The sequence below is a fragment of the Miniopterus natalensis genome, chromosome 15, assembly GCF_054644295.1.
Source record: "Miniopterus natalensis isolate mMinNat1 chromosome 15, mMinNat1.hap1, whole genome shotgun sequence".
Lineage (NCBI taxonomy): Eukaryota > Metazoa > Chordata > Mammalia > Chiroptera > Miniopteridae > Miniopterus > Miniopterus natalensis.
Genome location: NC_142095.1, coordinates 8,433,379 through 8,448,815, shown reverse-complemented (window position 1 = coordinate 8,448,815; position 15,437 = coordinate 8,433,379). Strand labels below are relative to the sequence as shown.

The following is a 15,437-nucleotide window of genomic DNA, read 5'->3' as shown; positions in this document are numbered from 1 at the left end:
GATATTGCGTATAGTATGATTTAATTGTTGAGTTAGTAAATTGTATTAATTTTTAATTCCTAGTAGGAATTTCTCCCTTTGTGTTTCTTATTTTAGATATTCTTTACATTACAAACATTTATAAACTCAATTGGCGTTTATACAGCTGTCTTCTTACTAAGCATTTCTCATGTGGCTTGGGTTTCTCAGAAGAATGAACTATGTGGCCTGATAGGGTAGTCACTTTGTTTTGGGGGTTAATGTGTGATTGGTTAAACTAAGCAGAACAGAAGTTATCCCTTAGGCCTCCCCCTTTGTGGAGATCAGATGCCTTCAGGGTGGGATGGCCTCCACAGCAGTAAAGAGGGCAAGTGAGGTAATGTGTTAGGAGAAGTTCCCTGGTATGTGGAGCCTCCCTGGTTCTTTGTCTATGGAGAGTAAACTGCCTGTCTCCTGCTGGAGGTGCAGAGAGTGGCCTGGCTTCCAGAGGGCGAGCGGGGGATCTGGGAATCCTATTCTTCCTTATATGAATTTCAGCCAGTTTTCCTGTTTTCAACCCTTTCCTTCAGTTCCCCCTCACTTCCTTATGTGGTCCTTATGTTCTGAGCCCTTCTGAAGCTCTAGGTAGACATCACTTTTTCCTAATTGGCATACCTTCCGTAGGCATTGAAGTTTCAGATCTCTCCACTCTGCTTAGTCAGTTACTTTTCTTTTCCTGCTTTTTTTCTTCCAAAAAATTATTGTCTCTTTTCTGTTATCATTCTTGTTCTCTTATTTGTTCCGGGTTTATGCCCTTTCTAAAAAATCAAGTTTATCAAGTTAGTGGATTTCAAGCGGGAGCTAAAGTGAACATGGGTTCAGTCCTCCCATGTTTTCATCTAGACCGCTTCTTTCATTTATTTGGAAGTACATTTTTTTTCTTTTCAAGTGTGAAGTAAAAGGCACCCTCTAGGGCAAGTTTTCAACAGAAATGTGTGTTTGTTTTAATTTTAGTCTTGATCACTAAGGCCTTGTGCCAAGAAATGGGCATCCAATCTTTTCTGTGCAGTTTATGTTATGCTCTAAACTTCTTGGTATAATTTCTAACATTGGAGATGGTTTTGTTTTGATTCTGTGATCTTCATGGGCCATCGTCCTGCCAGAAATCTTACAAATCTCTAGCAAACTTTTACAAATTGTAATTGTCAGTTATGGTAGTCAGCATCCTGTGATTTAATTACTATATGGGTATCTTTTCCCTCCCCCTAATTTTTAGTAGGAGCATTATCTCTCATCCTGGGAAGAATGGGATTGATAATACATCTGGGCTATTATTTAAAGGGAATTACCATTTTTATTTTTTTCCATATTTTTCTTTGCCTTTTCTATTTTATTTCTATTATTTATTAACCTGAAACTAATTTTAACCCGTAAGTTAGTTTGAATACACACGTGATCTTTCCAAGTATTTCTTCTGTAATTTGACTTGCATTTCAGTTGTGTTTTTCTATCTTTATTCACACAATATTGCATACTTTACTCTGGTGTTGGAACCTAAATTGGTTTGTGATATATTAAAGTGTTTATTAGTTAATCTAGGTATTCAGAGGTGGTTAAAAATTTCCTACTACCTTTTCCAAATTCTCATTAGAAGTCCGAAGATGATGCTGGTGTAACACTACCTTTTGGATATTAGCAGGCTACTTTCTGTTTTAGATTGGAATTGAGAATAAATTATTAATCTGAAACTTTTGTATTTCCTTATATTTGCTACTTTTTCCCTTCTTTCACACACAGTTAAATTTATCAAAAAGTTTACATGTGTTTTGCTTTCAAAATGGCTTTGAATCACTCAATAAGTTAAAACTTTATGGAAAACCGTTTCCTGTTTTCAGGTTCTGTCCTGGATATTATTAAGCACATTGTGGCGAAGGGAGAACACAAAAGTGGAGTCCTAGATGAACCTGCCATTGCTACAATACTCAAAGAAGTGTTGGAAGGGTTGGAATACCTGCATAAAAATGGGCAGATTCACAGGTATGTAAAACGCAATACTCTTATCTTTTGGATAAATGCAATGGTAGTTGTGCTATATCATTTCATTGGGGCCATTTCCCAGTGTAGAATTAATCAGAATCTGAGTGTTAACTCAGTTCTTTGCATTACTAGTTTCAGTCCATTGCAGTTAGGGTTTTAATTACACAGCTAGTAAGTATTTTAAAATACAAAGCCAGGAAAAATGCCTAATTTCTTACCAGGCAGCAATCACTGATGACATTTTGTAATCTTCCTTTTCAGTCTCTTTTATGTGCTAAAAATATTTAAAACAAAACTGCAGATATAATTTTTTCCGTTGCTTTTCTTTGTTTCTTTTATATTACATTTTGAGTGTTTTCTCAAATCATTAAAAACCCTTTCTAAAATAACAGTTTTAATTAAAACTTTAAAAAAAATAAAATAACACTAAAAAAGCTGTGTAACAGAGTTGTGCAATAATAGTAGGGGATTTTAATACTCCACTCACATCAGTGGATAGATCATCCAGACAAAATTAATAAGGAAATAATGGCTTTAAATGTCACATTAGACCAGATGGACTTAATAGATATTTATAGAACATTGCATCCAAAAACCTCCGAATACACATTTTTACAAGTGCATATGGAACATTCTCCATATTATATCATATATTAGGCAACAAAACAAGCCTTAATAAATTCAAGAAGATTGAAATCATGTCAAGCATCTTTTCCAGCCACAATGGCATGAAACTAGAAATTAACTACAGGAAGAAAACTAGAAAAAATACAAATATGCGGAGGCTAAACAACATGCTGCTAAACAACCAATGGTTCAAAGAGGAAATCAAAAACTATCTTGAAACAAATGAAAAGGAAAACATCAACTTTTCAAAATTTGCAGGAAAAACAGTTCTAAAAGGGAAGTTCATAGCTATCAAGGCCTACCTCAAGTAACAAGAAAAACCCCAAGTAACTCTAGCTTTACACCGAAAAGAACTAGAGAAAGAACAAACAAAACCCAAAGTAAACAGAAGGAAAGAAATAGAAATAGTTACGATCAGAGCAGAAATAAAAAAAATAGAAATTAAAAAGAAAAAGAAAAAAATCAATAAAACAAAAGCTGATTCATAGAAAAGATAGATAAAATTGACAAACCTTTAACCAAATTCATCAAAAAAAAAGAGAGAGCCCAAATAAATTCATAAATGAAAGAGATGTTACAACCAACATCTCAGAAATACAAAGAATCATTAAAGAGTACTACAATTATATGCCAACACATTTCACAATCTAGAAGAAATGGATAAATTTCTAGAAGTATATAACCTCCCAAGACTGAATCATGAAGAAATAGAAAATCTGAACAGACCAGTTACTATTCAGTCAAAACCCCTCAGCAAAGAAAAGTGCAGGATCAGATGTCTTCACTGGAGAAGTTTCCCAAATTTTTAAAGAACTGACAACAAGCCTTCTCAGACGCTTCCAAAAAATAGAAGAGGCGGTAACAAACTCACTTTAAGGGCTGGCATTACTCTGATACCAAAGCCAGATGAGGACACTACAAAAAAAAATTACGGGCCAATATCCCTATGAACATAGATGCAAAAATCTTCAACAAAATACTAGCACACCGAATTGAACAATGCATTAGGATCATACCATGATCAAGTGGGATTTATTTCTGGGATGCAGGGATGGTTCAACATTTGCAGATCAATCAGTATGACATACCACTCTAACAAAATGAGGGATAAAAATCATGATTACCTCAATAGGTAACCAAAAAAGCATTTGACAAAATTCAACATCCTTACATGATCGAAACTCAACAAACCGGGTATGGGGGAATGTATCTAACATAATAAAGACCATATATGACAAACCTGCAGCTTATATCATACTCAACAGTGAAAAGCTGAAAGCTTTCTCTAAGATCAGGAACAAGACAAGGGTGCCACTCTCACCACTTTTGTATATTCTTTTTTTTAATCCTCAATCAGCTGCCTCTCATACTTACCCGGAATCAAACCTGCAACCTAGGTATGTGCCCTGACCAGGAATCGAACTCACAACCTTTTGGTGTCTGGGACGATGCTCCAACCAACTGAGCCACACTGGCCAGGGCTATTCTCACCACTTTTATTGCACATATTACTGGAAGTCCTAGCCAGAGCAGTTAGGCATGAAAAAGAAATAAATGACATCCAAATCAGAAAGGAAAAAGTAAAACTCTGTTCGCAGATGATGTGATAGTATATATAAAAAACTTTAAAGACTATACCAAAAAACTGCATAACTAATAAACAATTTCCGTAAAGTTGCAGGATACACAGTGAATATACAGAAATCAGTTATGTTTCTATACACTAAAAACAATCTGTCAGAAAGAGAAATTAAAACAATCCCATTTAAGTAGCATCAAAAAGCATAAAACACTTAGCAGTAAATTTAACCAAGGAGGCTCTGACTGAGTAGCTCAGTTGGTTAGTGTCATCCCGATATACCAAGGTTGTGGGTTCAGTCCCAAGTCAGTGCACATAAAAGAATCACCTAATGAATATAAAAATAAGTGGAACAACAAATTGATGGTTTTTTTTTTCTCTCTCCCCCCCCCCCCTTCCACCTCCTTTCTCTCTATTTCAAAATCAATAAAATAAAAAATTTAATGAAGGAGGTGAAAAATCTGTTGACTGAAAACTATAAGATGTTGATGAAATAAATTGATGACACAAATAAATGGAAAGATAGTTCTGTGTTCATAGGTTAGAAGGATTAATATTGTTATAATGTCCATGGTACCAAAGTGACTTACAGATTCAATGCCACTCCTATCAAAATTCCAATGACAATTTTCACAGAAATAGAAAAAACAATCCTAAAATTTATGTGGAACCACAAAGACTCCAAATAGCCAAACCAATCTTTAGAAAGAACAACAAAGCTGGAGCATCACAGTTCCTGATTTCAAACTATATTATTAAGCTATAGTAATAATACTATACTATACTCTTTTGACATACTGTTTTATGTCAAAACAGTATGGTATTGACATAAAAGTAGACACATAGGCCCAGCTGGCATGGCTAAGTGGTTGAGCATCGACCTATGAACCTCATGATCATGGTTCTATTCCCGTCAGGGCACATGCTTAGGTTTCGGGCTCGATCCCCCGTCGGGGGCGGGGTGCAGGAGGCAGCTGATCAATGACTATCTATCTCATCAATGATATTTCTCTCTCTCCCTCTCCCTTCCTCTCTTTGAAATCAATAATAATAATAAAAAAAAAAACAGACACACAGATACATGGAATAAAATAGAGAACCCAGAAATAAACCCATGCACATATGGTCAATTAATTTTTGACATAGGAGTCAAGAATATACAATAGGGAAAGGATAGTCTCTTCAGTAAATGGTGTTTGGAAAACAGGATAGCCACATGCAAAAGAATGAACTGGACCCCTATCTTACACCATGAACAAAAATCAACTCAAAATGAATTAAAGACTTGAACTAAGGACCTGAAACTGTAAACCTCCTAGAAGAAGATATAAAAAGGTAAGCTCCTTGATGTTCTTGGCAATGATTTTTTTTTTTTTATTTGACACCAGTAGCAAAGACAACAAAGGCAAAAACAGAAGTGGAACTACATTAAAAAGTTTCTAAACAGCAAAGGAAACCATCAAGAAAATACTAAGGCAACCTACCAAATGGGAGGAAATATTTGGAAATCACATATCTGATAAGGGGTTAATATCCAAAATATACAGGAACTTACACAACTCAGAGGTAAAAGGACAACAACATAAAAAACCCCAACCCAATTAAAAAATGGTCAGAGGATCTGAATAGACATTTTCCCAAAGAAGATATGTAAATGGTCAATGATACATGAAAAGGTGCTGGACATCACAAATTATCAGGGCAGTACATAGCAAAACCAGAATGAGATATCATCTTACACCTTTTAGAATGTCTTTTATCAGAAAGACAAAAGGTGACATGCTGGTGATGTGGAGAAAAGGGAACCCTTATGCACTGTTGGTGGCAAGGTAAAATGGAACAGCCACTATGGGAAACAGTATGGAATTTACTCAAGAAGTTAAAGGTAGAACTACCTTATGATCCAGCAGTTCCATTTCTGGGTATACTCTACCCAAAGGAAATGAAATTGCTATCAAAGAGATATCTACACTCCCATGTCCAATGCAGCAAGATACGGAAACAACCTAAGTTGCCATCAGTGGATGAATGGATAAAAAAAATGCGGTATACATAGAGAAAGAGAAATACTTGATGGTATCGCTTATAAGTGGGGAAAGAAAAAAAAAGTTGAACTAATTGAAACAGTGTAGAAAAGCGGTTGCCAGAAACGGGTATGAGGGAAATACCCCATACTGAGGATCGAGTGTATGGCAGCCCTGTGACTGTACAGTAAGTCCTCAGTTAACAGTAGGTTCGGTTCTGCGACTTTAAGTGGAATGATGTTTAATGAAACCAATTTTGCTATAAGCTACTTGACATAAACAAGTGTTAAGTACCTTTGGCATCTCATCAACATTATAATGAAATGGTATTGAACGAAAGACATTAATACAGGGCCTACTATAGTTGGTAACAATATATTATTCCAATTTGCTAAGAGAATAGAATTTAAACGTTCTCACACACACACAAAAGTAAATGTGTAAGGTGATAGATGTGTTAATTTACTTGATGGGGGTGGGATCCTTTCTCAGTACATTCGAATATCAAACCATTTCATTATACACTTAAAATATCTTTTAGTTTTGTTAGTTATACCCGAATTTGAAGAATCACTTAATCCTAATCCCTCAACAAAAGGACAGCAAACGCCCTGAAAAGTAACTGATTGAAGATCATCTACCAAGTTGTAAAACTGAGGTTTTAAGGAGTAATCAGGGCCCTGACTGGGTAGCTCGGTTAGAGCATCGTCCCAATACACCCAGGTTGCAGGTTTGATCCCCAGTCAGGGCACATACAAGAATCCACCAATGAATGTGTAAATAAGTGGAGCAACAAATCAAGGTTGTTTTATATCTCTCTCTCTCTGAAAATCTATTAAAAATTTTTTTAAAAAAGGAGTATCCAGAATATGGAGTGAAAAAGCAAGATTACCCTCACCCTAGCGCGCACACACACAGAAACTCTTAAAAAAATTTTTAATCCTCACCTGAGGGTATGTTTTTATTTTATTTATTTATTTATTTATTTATTTATTTATTTATTTATTTATTTATTTATTTATTTTGTTAATCCTCAACCAAGGGTATTTTTTTCCATTGCTTTTAGAGAGAGTAGAAGGGAGGGTGAGAGGCAGAGAGAAGGAGAAGGAGAGAGATAAATACCTATGTGAGAGAGACACATTGACTAGTTGCCTCCCACATGTACCCCGACCAGGGATCGAACCAGCAACCTAGGTATGTGCCCTAACTGGCAATTGAACCTGCAGCCTTTTGGTGTATGGGACAATGCTCCAACCAACCGAGCCACCTGGTCAGGGCTTGATTAGGCTACTCTAGAATAGCAGCGTTTTAAAGAAAATCAACATAAAATAGGTGAAACCAGCCATTTATAGGAGCATCTCATTCTAGGAAAAAGTGTGAAATTCTTTCTGGTTGTCTAAATTGTCCAACCTGCTCTCTAAGTCTTACAAAGGAAAACAAATTCTCTTTTATGGGGTTGAAGGAGAACAGTTGACTGTAAAGAATAATATATAAACTAGAAATCATGGAAGCACTGAAGGTATGTTCTTAAGACAATAGGATTTTTGATATAAGACTGCACCTAATCCATTGTTTTGTATGAAGTTAAAATAAGGTGTTAACCAATGACCTTAAAAAGGGGTATGACCAAAGAGTGAACACTTGGAATGTATTTCCCTCACTGTCAAGAAGAAAAGGTGCCCTAAAAGCAGGATTCCTATCTTTTAGATGGTGATAACCCTGTGATTACATACCGTGAAACTAGCAATGAACATAATTCAGTTAATATCTCAGCTCTGATTCTATGTTCATTAAACAGTCTTCTTGAAAGAAATGTTTTGGAGGCTGCTTATTGGCCCCAATATGTCTCCCTTTCTTGAATTAAAAGAGATTTTTACTGGGCACATTAACATCAGTAAGAAAGGCAACATTTCATAGCCACATGCAGGCCAAATATGACCATGAGATTTAGTTTCTAGCCACTGTGATGAGAACAAAAGTGTTGTGAACTACTTATCAGGTTTTATCCACCCCAGCACTACTGACATTTGAGTTGGGCAATTCTTCCTTATAGGGACTGTCCTGTGCATTGTAGGATATATTTAGCAGCATTTCTGGCTTCTATCTTATCAGGTCAGTTGCACCTCCCCCCAGTACCCATTGTCACAACCAAAAATGTCTCCAGACATTGCCAAATGTCCTGAAAACCACTGCTAACGGAAAGTGGCATAACCTGTATTTCCCCTTTCCTTCCTTCCATTGAGATGTGGGTGTAGTGATAAGCCATCTTGGACTATGCAGCAAAAACCTAGAGATGTTAAAGCAATAAAATAGGAGGAGCCCAAGTCCCTATGGAGTACCATACTGGGCGTAGGGACTGATGTTTCTTATGCCCAGACTATTATGTGAGAGAGAAAATTTTTTTCTACAGCTGTGTAGATCATCAGAAATTGACAAACTATGGCCCACAGGTTGCATCTAACCTTATGCCTGTTTCTAAAACACAAAACACCCACAGCCACGCCCACTCATTTACAGATTGTTTACGGCTGCTTTCCTACTACAAAGACAAAGTAGTGGTGACAGAGAATACCTGGCTCACAAAGCCTAAAATATTTAACTCTCTGGCCCCTTAAGAAAATGTTTGTTGACCTCTGGTGTAGATGATAATGACAACTAGCATTCATTGACAGTTGTATGCTAAATACTATTCTAAATGCATTGACTGTATTACCTCACTTAATGTTCACAGTTCATTCATGAGGTAGGTACTATTATCATCCCCATTTTACAGATAAGGAAACCAAGGTAAATCAAGTTAAGTAATTTGCTGAAAATTACCCACCTATGACAGCTGGGATCTGAATTTAGGAAGTCTGCTTTCAAAGCCTGCTAGAAAAGATTGTATTAATCAGTGAAGCTGTGTATACATTGGTTCAATATCAGTTATATTTTTTAGTTTCTAACTCAATAGATTTTAGAGCTGCCACTGGAATTAGTATTCTTTAAATAAACCAGTGTTTTATTTAATATATCCATATCTCTATTTTTAAAAGCCAAAGTCTTCAGAAAACTATAAAATATATTTTTTCCTAAACCTTTACATATGCAGACTTTATATAGTTAAGAGTAAATTAACCTGAAATACATGTTATGATCACTTTCTTTTTAGAAAGCTGTGAATTGATTCATATCAAGTTGATTCATACAAATTTAGTCTGCTCTAACAGACTTTAACATTTGCTTTGTAAAATAAATCAGCTCTCATTTAGCTAAGTGAGTACAAGGGACAGAAAAAATACTGAAAGAAGTAATGGCCCAAAACTTCCAAATTCGAACAAAAATAATCTACAAATTAAAGAAGCTGAATGAACCATATAGAGATCTATACCTAGACTCTTCATAGTCACACCATTGAAATCTGAACACAGAGTATATTGAAAGCAGCAAGAGAAAAACAACTCCTCATGTAGAGGGAGCGTTACATTGAATGTGTCCCCTCAAAATTCATTTGTTGAAACCCAATCTCCAGTATGATAGTATTTGGAGGTGGGGCCTTGGGAGGTGATTAGGTCATGAGAATAGAGCCCTCATGAATGGGATTAGTGTGCTATAAAAGATACCCCATGGCTGGTGTTGCTCAGTTTTTGGACATCGACCCGTGCACCAAGAGGTTGCTAGTTTGATTCCTGGTCAGGGCACATGCCTGGGTGTGGGCTCGATGGGGGCATGCAGGAGAAGCCAATTGATGTAGATATTTCTCTCTCATCAATGTTTCTATGTTTCTCCCTCTCCTTTCCTCTCTCTCTAAAAAATCAGTAAAAAGATACCCCAGAGAACTCCCTTGCCCCTTCTGCCATGTGAAGACACAGCACCTATGAACTAGGAAACAGATCCTTACCAGACACCAAATCTGCCACTGCTTTGATCTTGGACTACCCAACCTCCAGAACTGTGAAAAATAAATGTTGGATTTTTAAGCCACTTAGTCTCTGAGGTATTTTTATTATAGCAGCTTGAACAGACAAAGACAGAAAGCATCAATATGCTTAAACGCTGACTTCACTTCAGAACAGTGGAGGCCAGATGTTAATGGAAAAGAGCCCTACAACCCAAATGACCCCTTTTAACTACAGTCCTCTGTAATTGAAGATATGTTATAGGTACATATAGGTTCAGGATTGTTATCTTCCTGTTAACAATTACTCCTTTTTAAAAATTACTTTTTTAAAAACTTTACAATGACCCTTATAAAAAGGGAATAAATCCTAGAAATGTTTTTGTATTAAAAACCATTCGATCTTATTTTAGTATGCCTATACTAGCTTACCTTTGTTAAGTGTATCTTTCATTATGGCTCAGTCTTCCCAGGGTCCTGGCTTTATGAAGGCTCTCAGTTCTAACTCTCACCCTTAAACCAGCTCAGTGCCATGTTTTCTAACTAGGGGTGGGTTTTAAAACCTGAGCTCCTTAGCCATTTGGGAGCAGTGTCTCTGTTCTATTGACCAAGGCTCTCTATTTACCGAGGAGCACTGCTTTGGTCCTTAGCAACTGTCGCTTTTCATTTTTGGAAAGGTTTTGCTACTTCTCATATCTTTAAAGCCCAGTTGTTTCAGGTAGATTTCTGTCAGCCTGGTGGATCAGGTCAGTTTTCCTCTATCTCTGCTGTGTTTTCCCCTTGACCCTCTAGACTGTAGAGGTTTCTGACTGGGGTGAACAGGTCTCTAAGTTAGACTTAAACTTTTCTCTCGGTATCTACCTACCCAGATAGTCTTCCCACTAAGCAAGTTAGCTCTAATGGAGGTTTTACTTAGTCAGTTTACGATGCCTAAATGTAGTGTGTTTGCCAGCTTTTGTTTGGATTTGTTTCTCCTCTTGACCTTTTTCAAGTTTTCCATAATCTAGGCTGATTGATGAGTCATAAAAATGTTATGGGGAGAAACTTGTGTTCTGTACTAATAAGAAAGTCAAGCATGTCTATGACATTTCTGTTAATTTTAAAAGGAATTTGTAACTTCGGTGCATAGTGACATGTGAGAAGTGGCATTAAGCTGAGAAAAATAGAACTCACCTTCCTTGCTGTGTGAGAGCAGATGGAGGATTTGACTGGTGGGGCTGCTGGGTTGCTTGGTACTCTTTGTAGCAGAGTAAACACAGTTATTTAATCAAGGACTACATTGATTGCCAGGTGTTTAGTTACAAATCATTGTCTTGAAAGGTCAGTTGTCCTGTTGTGTGTGAGGACAGGCTGTAGAGTGTTTAATTGTCCAGCGAGCCATTTAGCTGCTTGAGATTCCTCTGCTTTTACTCCTGGAAGCTGTTCTACTGATTGCACTTGTGGTTTCAAAAGGGAAACATGAATTGATTATCTGGTGAATTGCTCAGGAAAGTGAAGGTTCTACTGAAAATGGATGACTATCTCTTCACTTATGAAAGACAAAATGTAGAAAACATCATTTAAATAGGTAATACATATACATGGCTTAAAAAGTTCAAACAGCACAAAATGGTATATGATACAAAGTAAGTCTTCTCAATATCAACTATGGCTAAATTATGTTGATACTATGTACTCTTGATATGATGTGATGAAAATGGCACTTTGCTTCTGTGGTTTTCCTTCCAAGAACTCATAACACCAGTCTAATCATGAGGGAAACATACAAATTCCATCAGATGGTCATCCTAGAGTATACTAGAGCCTTACTTCTCAAACTGTGAAGGTCATCAAAAACAAGGAAAGTCAGAGAAACTGTCACAGACAAGAGGAGCCTAAGGAGAGGATGGGATCCTGGGACAGAAAAAGGGCATTAGGTAAAAACTAAAATAACCTGAATAAATGGTGAACTTTAGTTAGTAGTAATGTATCAGTACTGGTTCATTAATTGAAACAAAAGTACCGTACTAATGTAAGATCCTAATAATAGGGGAAACTGAGTACAAGGTGTGTGAGAACTCCTATGTACTATCTTCTCAATTTTTATGAAAACTCAAAACTGTTCTAAAAATATAGCCTTCTTCCTTCCCTGAACCTCTAGTACCCTGGCCTTGCCATTTTCTTGTGACTCCTTCGAGAGAGATTTCAGGCCAAACATAATATGTATGTCCCTTTCCCTCTTGCTTTAAACAACAACAACAAAAACCCAGACAAATGGCAACATACTATGTGTAATATTCTTCACTCAAGAATATATATGGTGTCCCCCAAAAATGTATACACACACTTTGAATAATTATAAAGGCAGTCTTTATTAAAATACATTTCATCTTCAAAATTGAGCTATGAGCTTTTAAAGTGTATATACATTTTTTTGGGACACCCTGTATTTGGAGATTGTTCTGTGTTAACACATATATTCATTAGTGTTCGTAGTATTTCATTATATAGTTATACTGCAGTGTCACTGGTCTCCTATTCATGTGTAGTTATGGTTATCCCATTAGACTGCATTGTATTGGTTTATAACCGTAACATCCAGAACAGAGTTAGGAGTTGGGACTATGGGGAGGGAACAATCAAGTTTTATTTTGGTATTTAGTTAAATTGCTTGATTTAATACGTCACTTCTCTCCAGAAACAATCAAATTTTATTTTTTAGTGTTTTGTTGGATTTATTTATTTAATATCACACTTATCTCCATAAGAGCATTTGAGACATGTTGTCTTCTATTTGGTTATTTAAATCTATTTCATAAATATCTGGGAGATGCTCCTATGTTCTAATCATAATACTAAGTATATAATTGCAGGTGATATAGATATGTATTATGATATAGTCCCAGATATGGCTCATGATGAAATGAGAAAGACCCAGAAATATGGTCATATTTCTATGATCTGTATTTACATTGTATTACAGTGTGCTGTAAAAAACACAGAGGAGGAAGTAACTAAACTATACATTGTTTTTTTCATTGAATTTTAGGTGACATTCCAGATGAGCTCAGAAAAAAAGGGAGTTGAAGGTTCATGGTTGGCTCAGTTGAATGGTCTTTGTCACCAAGGGAAGGGAATGTCCTCAATTTTCTCCTGTTCATAGATTTCTAGAGTCAGAAACTTCAGGTTTGTAGAGCAAAGTGAGTTAGCCTCCACTGTAAGTCAGCCTCTGGGAAAATTTACAATGTCCTGTAAATTGTTTGGATTTATAAGCATTACGAAGTGCTCAGTAACATAATTTTATGTTTTAGTATATATTCAGGAAAGGAATGATATACTCTGTTACGGTGATGCTGCACACAGTTATGAAACTGTTCATTATTTACCAAGGAATGGTTCTTTCTAAAGACGGACAAAAACAAGATGCACAGGAAAAGGGTAGAATTGTGCTTCTCCTTGGTTCCTTTTCGTGACAAACAAGGCCTTCCTCCATGAGCTAGTCTTGCTTTTCTTTCTTGTCTAGATTCAAGGGCTGGCTCTCTTTTATTTATTTAATTATACTTATTTTTAATTACAAAATAAATAGATGAGCCTAGTCCTACAAGATATCCAAACCCTGTTCCCCTTGACTCTGGTCCCACTCCTCTCCACAAAAGGAACCCCTTCGTCGCTCTCAGTTTGGTGTATATGAAAAGGTGTAGGTGCGGGTGCACGCAAAATGCACTGTTCTGCTGGATTTGCTCACTTAGCAGTATGTATTAGAGGGAACGTCCAGTCTTAACATGTTGGTTAACCTTGTTCCATTTCATGGATATAACAGAATTAATTTAACCTTTCTGCTGTTGTTGGCTTTTTAGGCTGTTATCATTTGGGGTTGTTATTACAAGTAATGCTTCAGTGAACCCCTTCTACATTCCCTGTATATTGTGAGAGTTGTTCCAGGTTATCAAGAAATGGATTTGCTACTTGTAGGATTTAAGGATTTTAAATTTTGCCAGATAGTACTAACATAATGTTGCATAAGAAAAACAAGTAGTAGATTGGAAGGACAGTGTGATATCATTTACGTTGGAAGAAAAAACCAGTTATGTTATAGGAACATATTCCATGAATCAGACTGATAACGGTTGAAAATTTGGAGAGAATGCTAGATTTGAGAATAGTAGTGAAAGAGACTTGGCCTTTTCAGTGATGTTCAGGATTTTATAACAAGAATGTATTAATGTATTACTTGAGTTGCTGTAGTTATCAGTGAAATATAGAGATCTTTGAATAATTTATATCTGTTTTTATGCTACAGTCATAGAATAATCCCTGTTTTCAACCACATATCGACCATTTAAAAATTTTGATCATATGTTAGGGTGTAGGAAAAAAACAATATATTTCACAAAGTAGAATTAGGTGAGGGTGAGGATCACATTCTTTGGCCACTATTATTATCCCAGTTGAGCATTTAATCTTGGATTTTCTAGATTTTATAGTAAAAAGCTTTGTGTTATTCTAGCTTTCTGTTTACAATGTTTGGATTCTAGTACAAGTGACTAAAATTTTTAAAATTTTACTATTGGCTTTAATACCTTTTAATGCAAAATACAGCACTTCAATTGGCATGTTGTATGAATATAGTAAACTGTTTCTTAAATTATGTGCCTGCAATGAATATGTGTTATTTTAATATGTAACCTTTGTTTTTCTTAAAGAGATGTGAAAGCTGGAAATATTCTTCTTGGAGAAGATGGCTCAGTACAGATTGCAGGTAATGATTAGTATATCTTTTTATTTTGATTTATTGGTCAGTAGAACTACATTACTCATCTTTATGTTTCCTTTGTCAAATTGCTCTTCTCTTTCCTGGACCATTCCTAGAAAGCATCCTATTGGACATGTCCCTGCTGGTTCTCAAGGTGTTTCTCACTACTCAGTCTCCATTTTCAATCTTAGACATTTTTCTGACATTTTAGACATTTTCGTTACTTACTACTTTCTAGTTGTCCACTCCTTATCCCCCATTAGGGTCTTCTTCTATGGGTCCTCTAGCATTCTGTACTTTTTTTAAAAGGAGAAGTAGTCAAGAAACCTCATTGTGTTTAAGAACACATACGCTATAGGCAGATGATACAGAGAAGCTTCTGTACTGGGGGACGTGGGATATTTGCCAGTTGGGAAGAGGCATCTGACAGATGGAAGTGTGCTTTGGGAGATTCCAAGCTAAAGAGGCAGGAGTTGGAATCTAGGTCCTGCCAAAGGTGGCTCTCCTGGTAAAACAACCCTTGCTTCAGGCTGAGGCTCCAGCATGGCGGGACCACAGGGTGGCTGAGCAAGCAGGTTCCCTGAGAAAGCCTCCGCTCGGTCC

At 36.4% G+C, this 15,437-nt stretch overlaps 1 protein-coding gene across 2 annotated transcripts in view; it reads left to right on the top strand.

The window, feature by feature from the left end:
• The window catches only part of OXSR1 (oxidative stress responsive kinase 1), a 68,573-nt gene that overhangs the window by 20,670 nt on the left and 32,466 nt on the right, over positions 1 to 15,437 (top strand). For both annotated transcript variants that reach the window (XM_016196180.2, XM_016196179.2), the window contains exons 4-5: positions 1,854 to 1,995; positions 14,785 to 14,840. In XM_016196180.2, the coding sequence (XP_016051666.1) occupies positions 1,854 to 1,995; positions 14,785 to 14,840 (198 nt within the window). The remainder of the gene's footprint in view (positions 1 to 1,853; positions 1,996 to 14,784; positions 14,841 to 15,437) is intronic.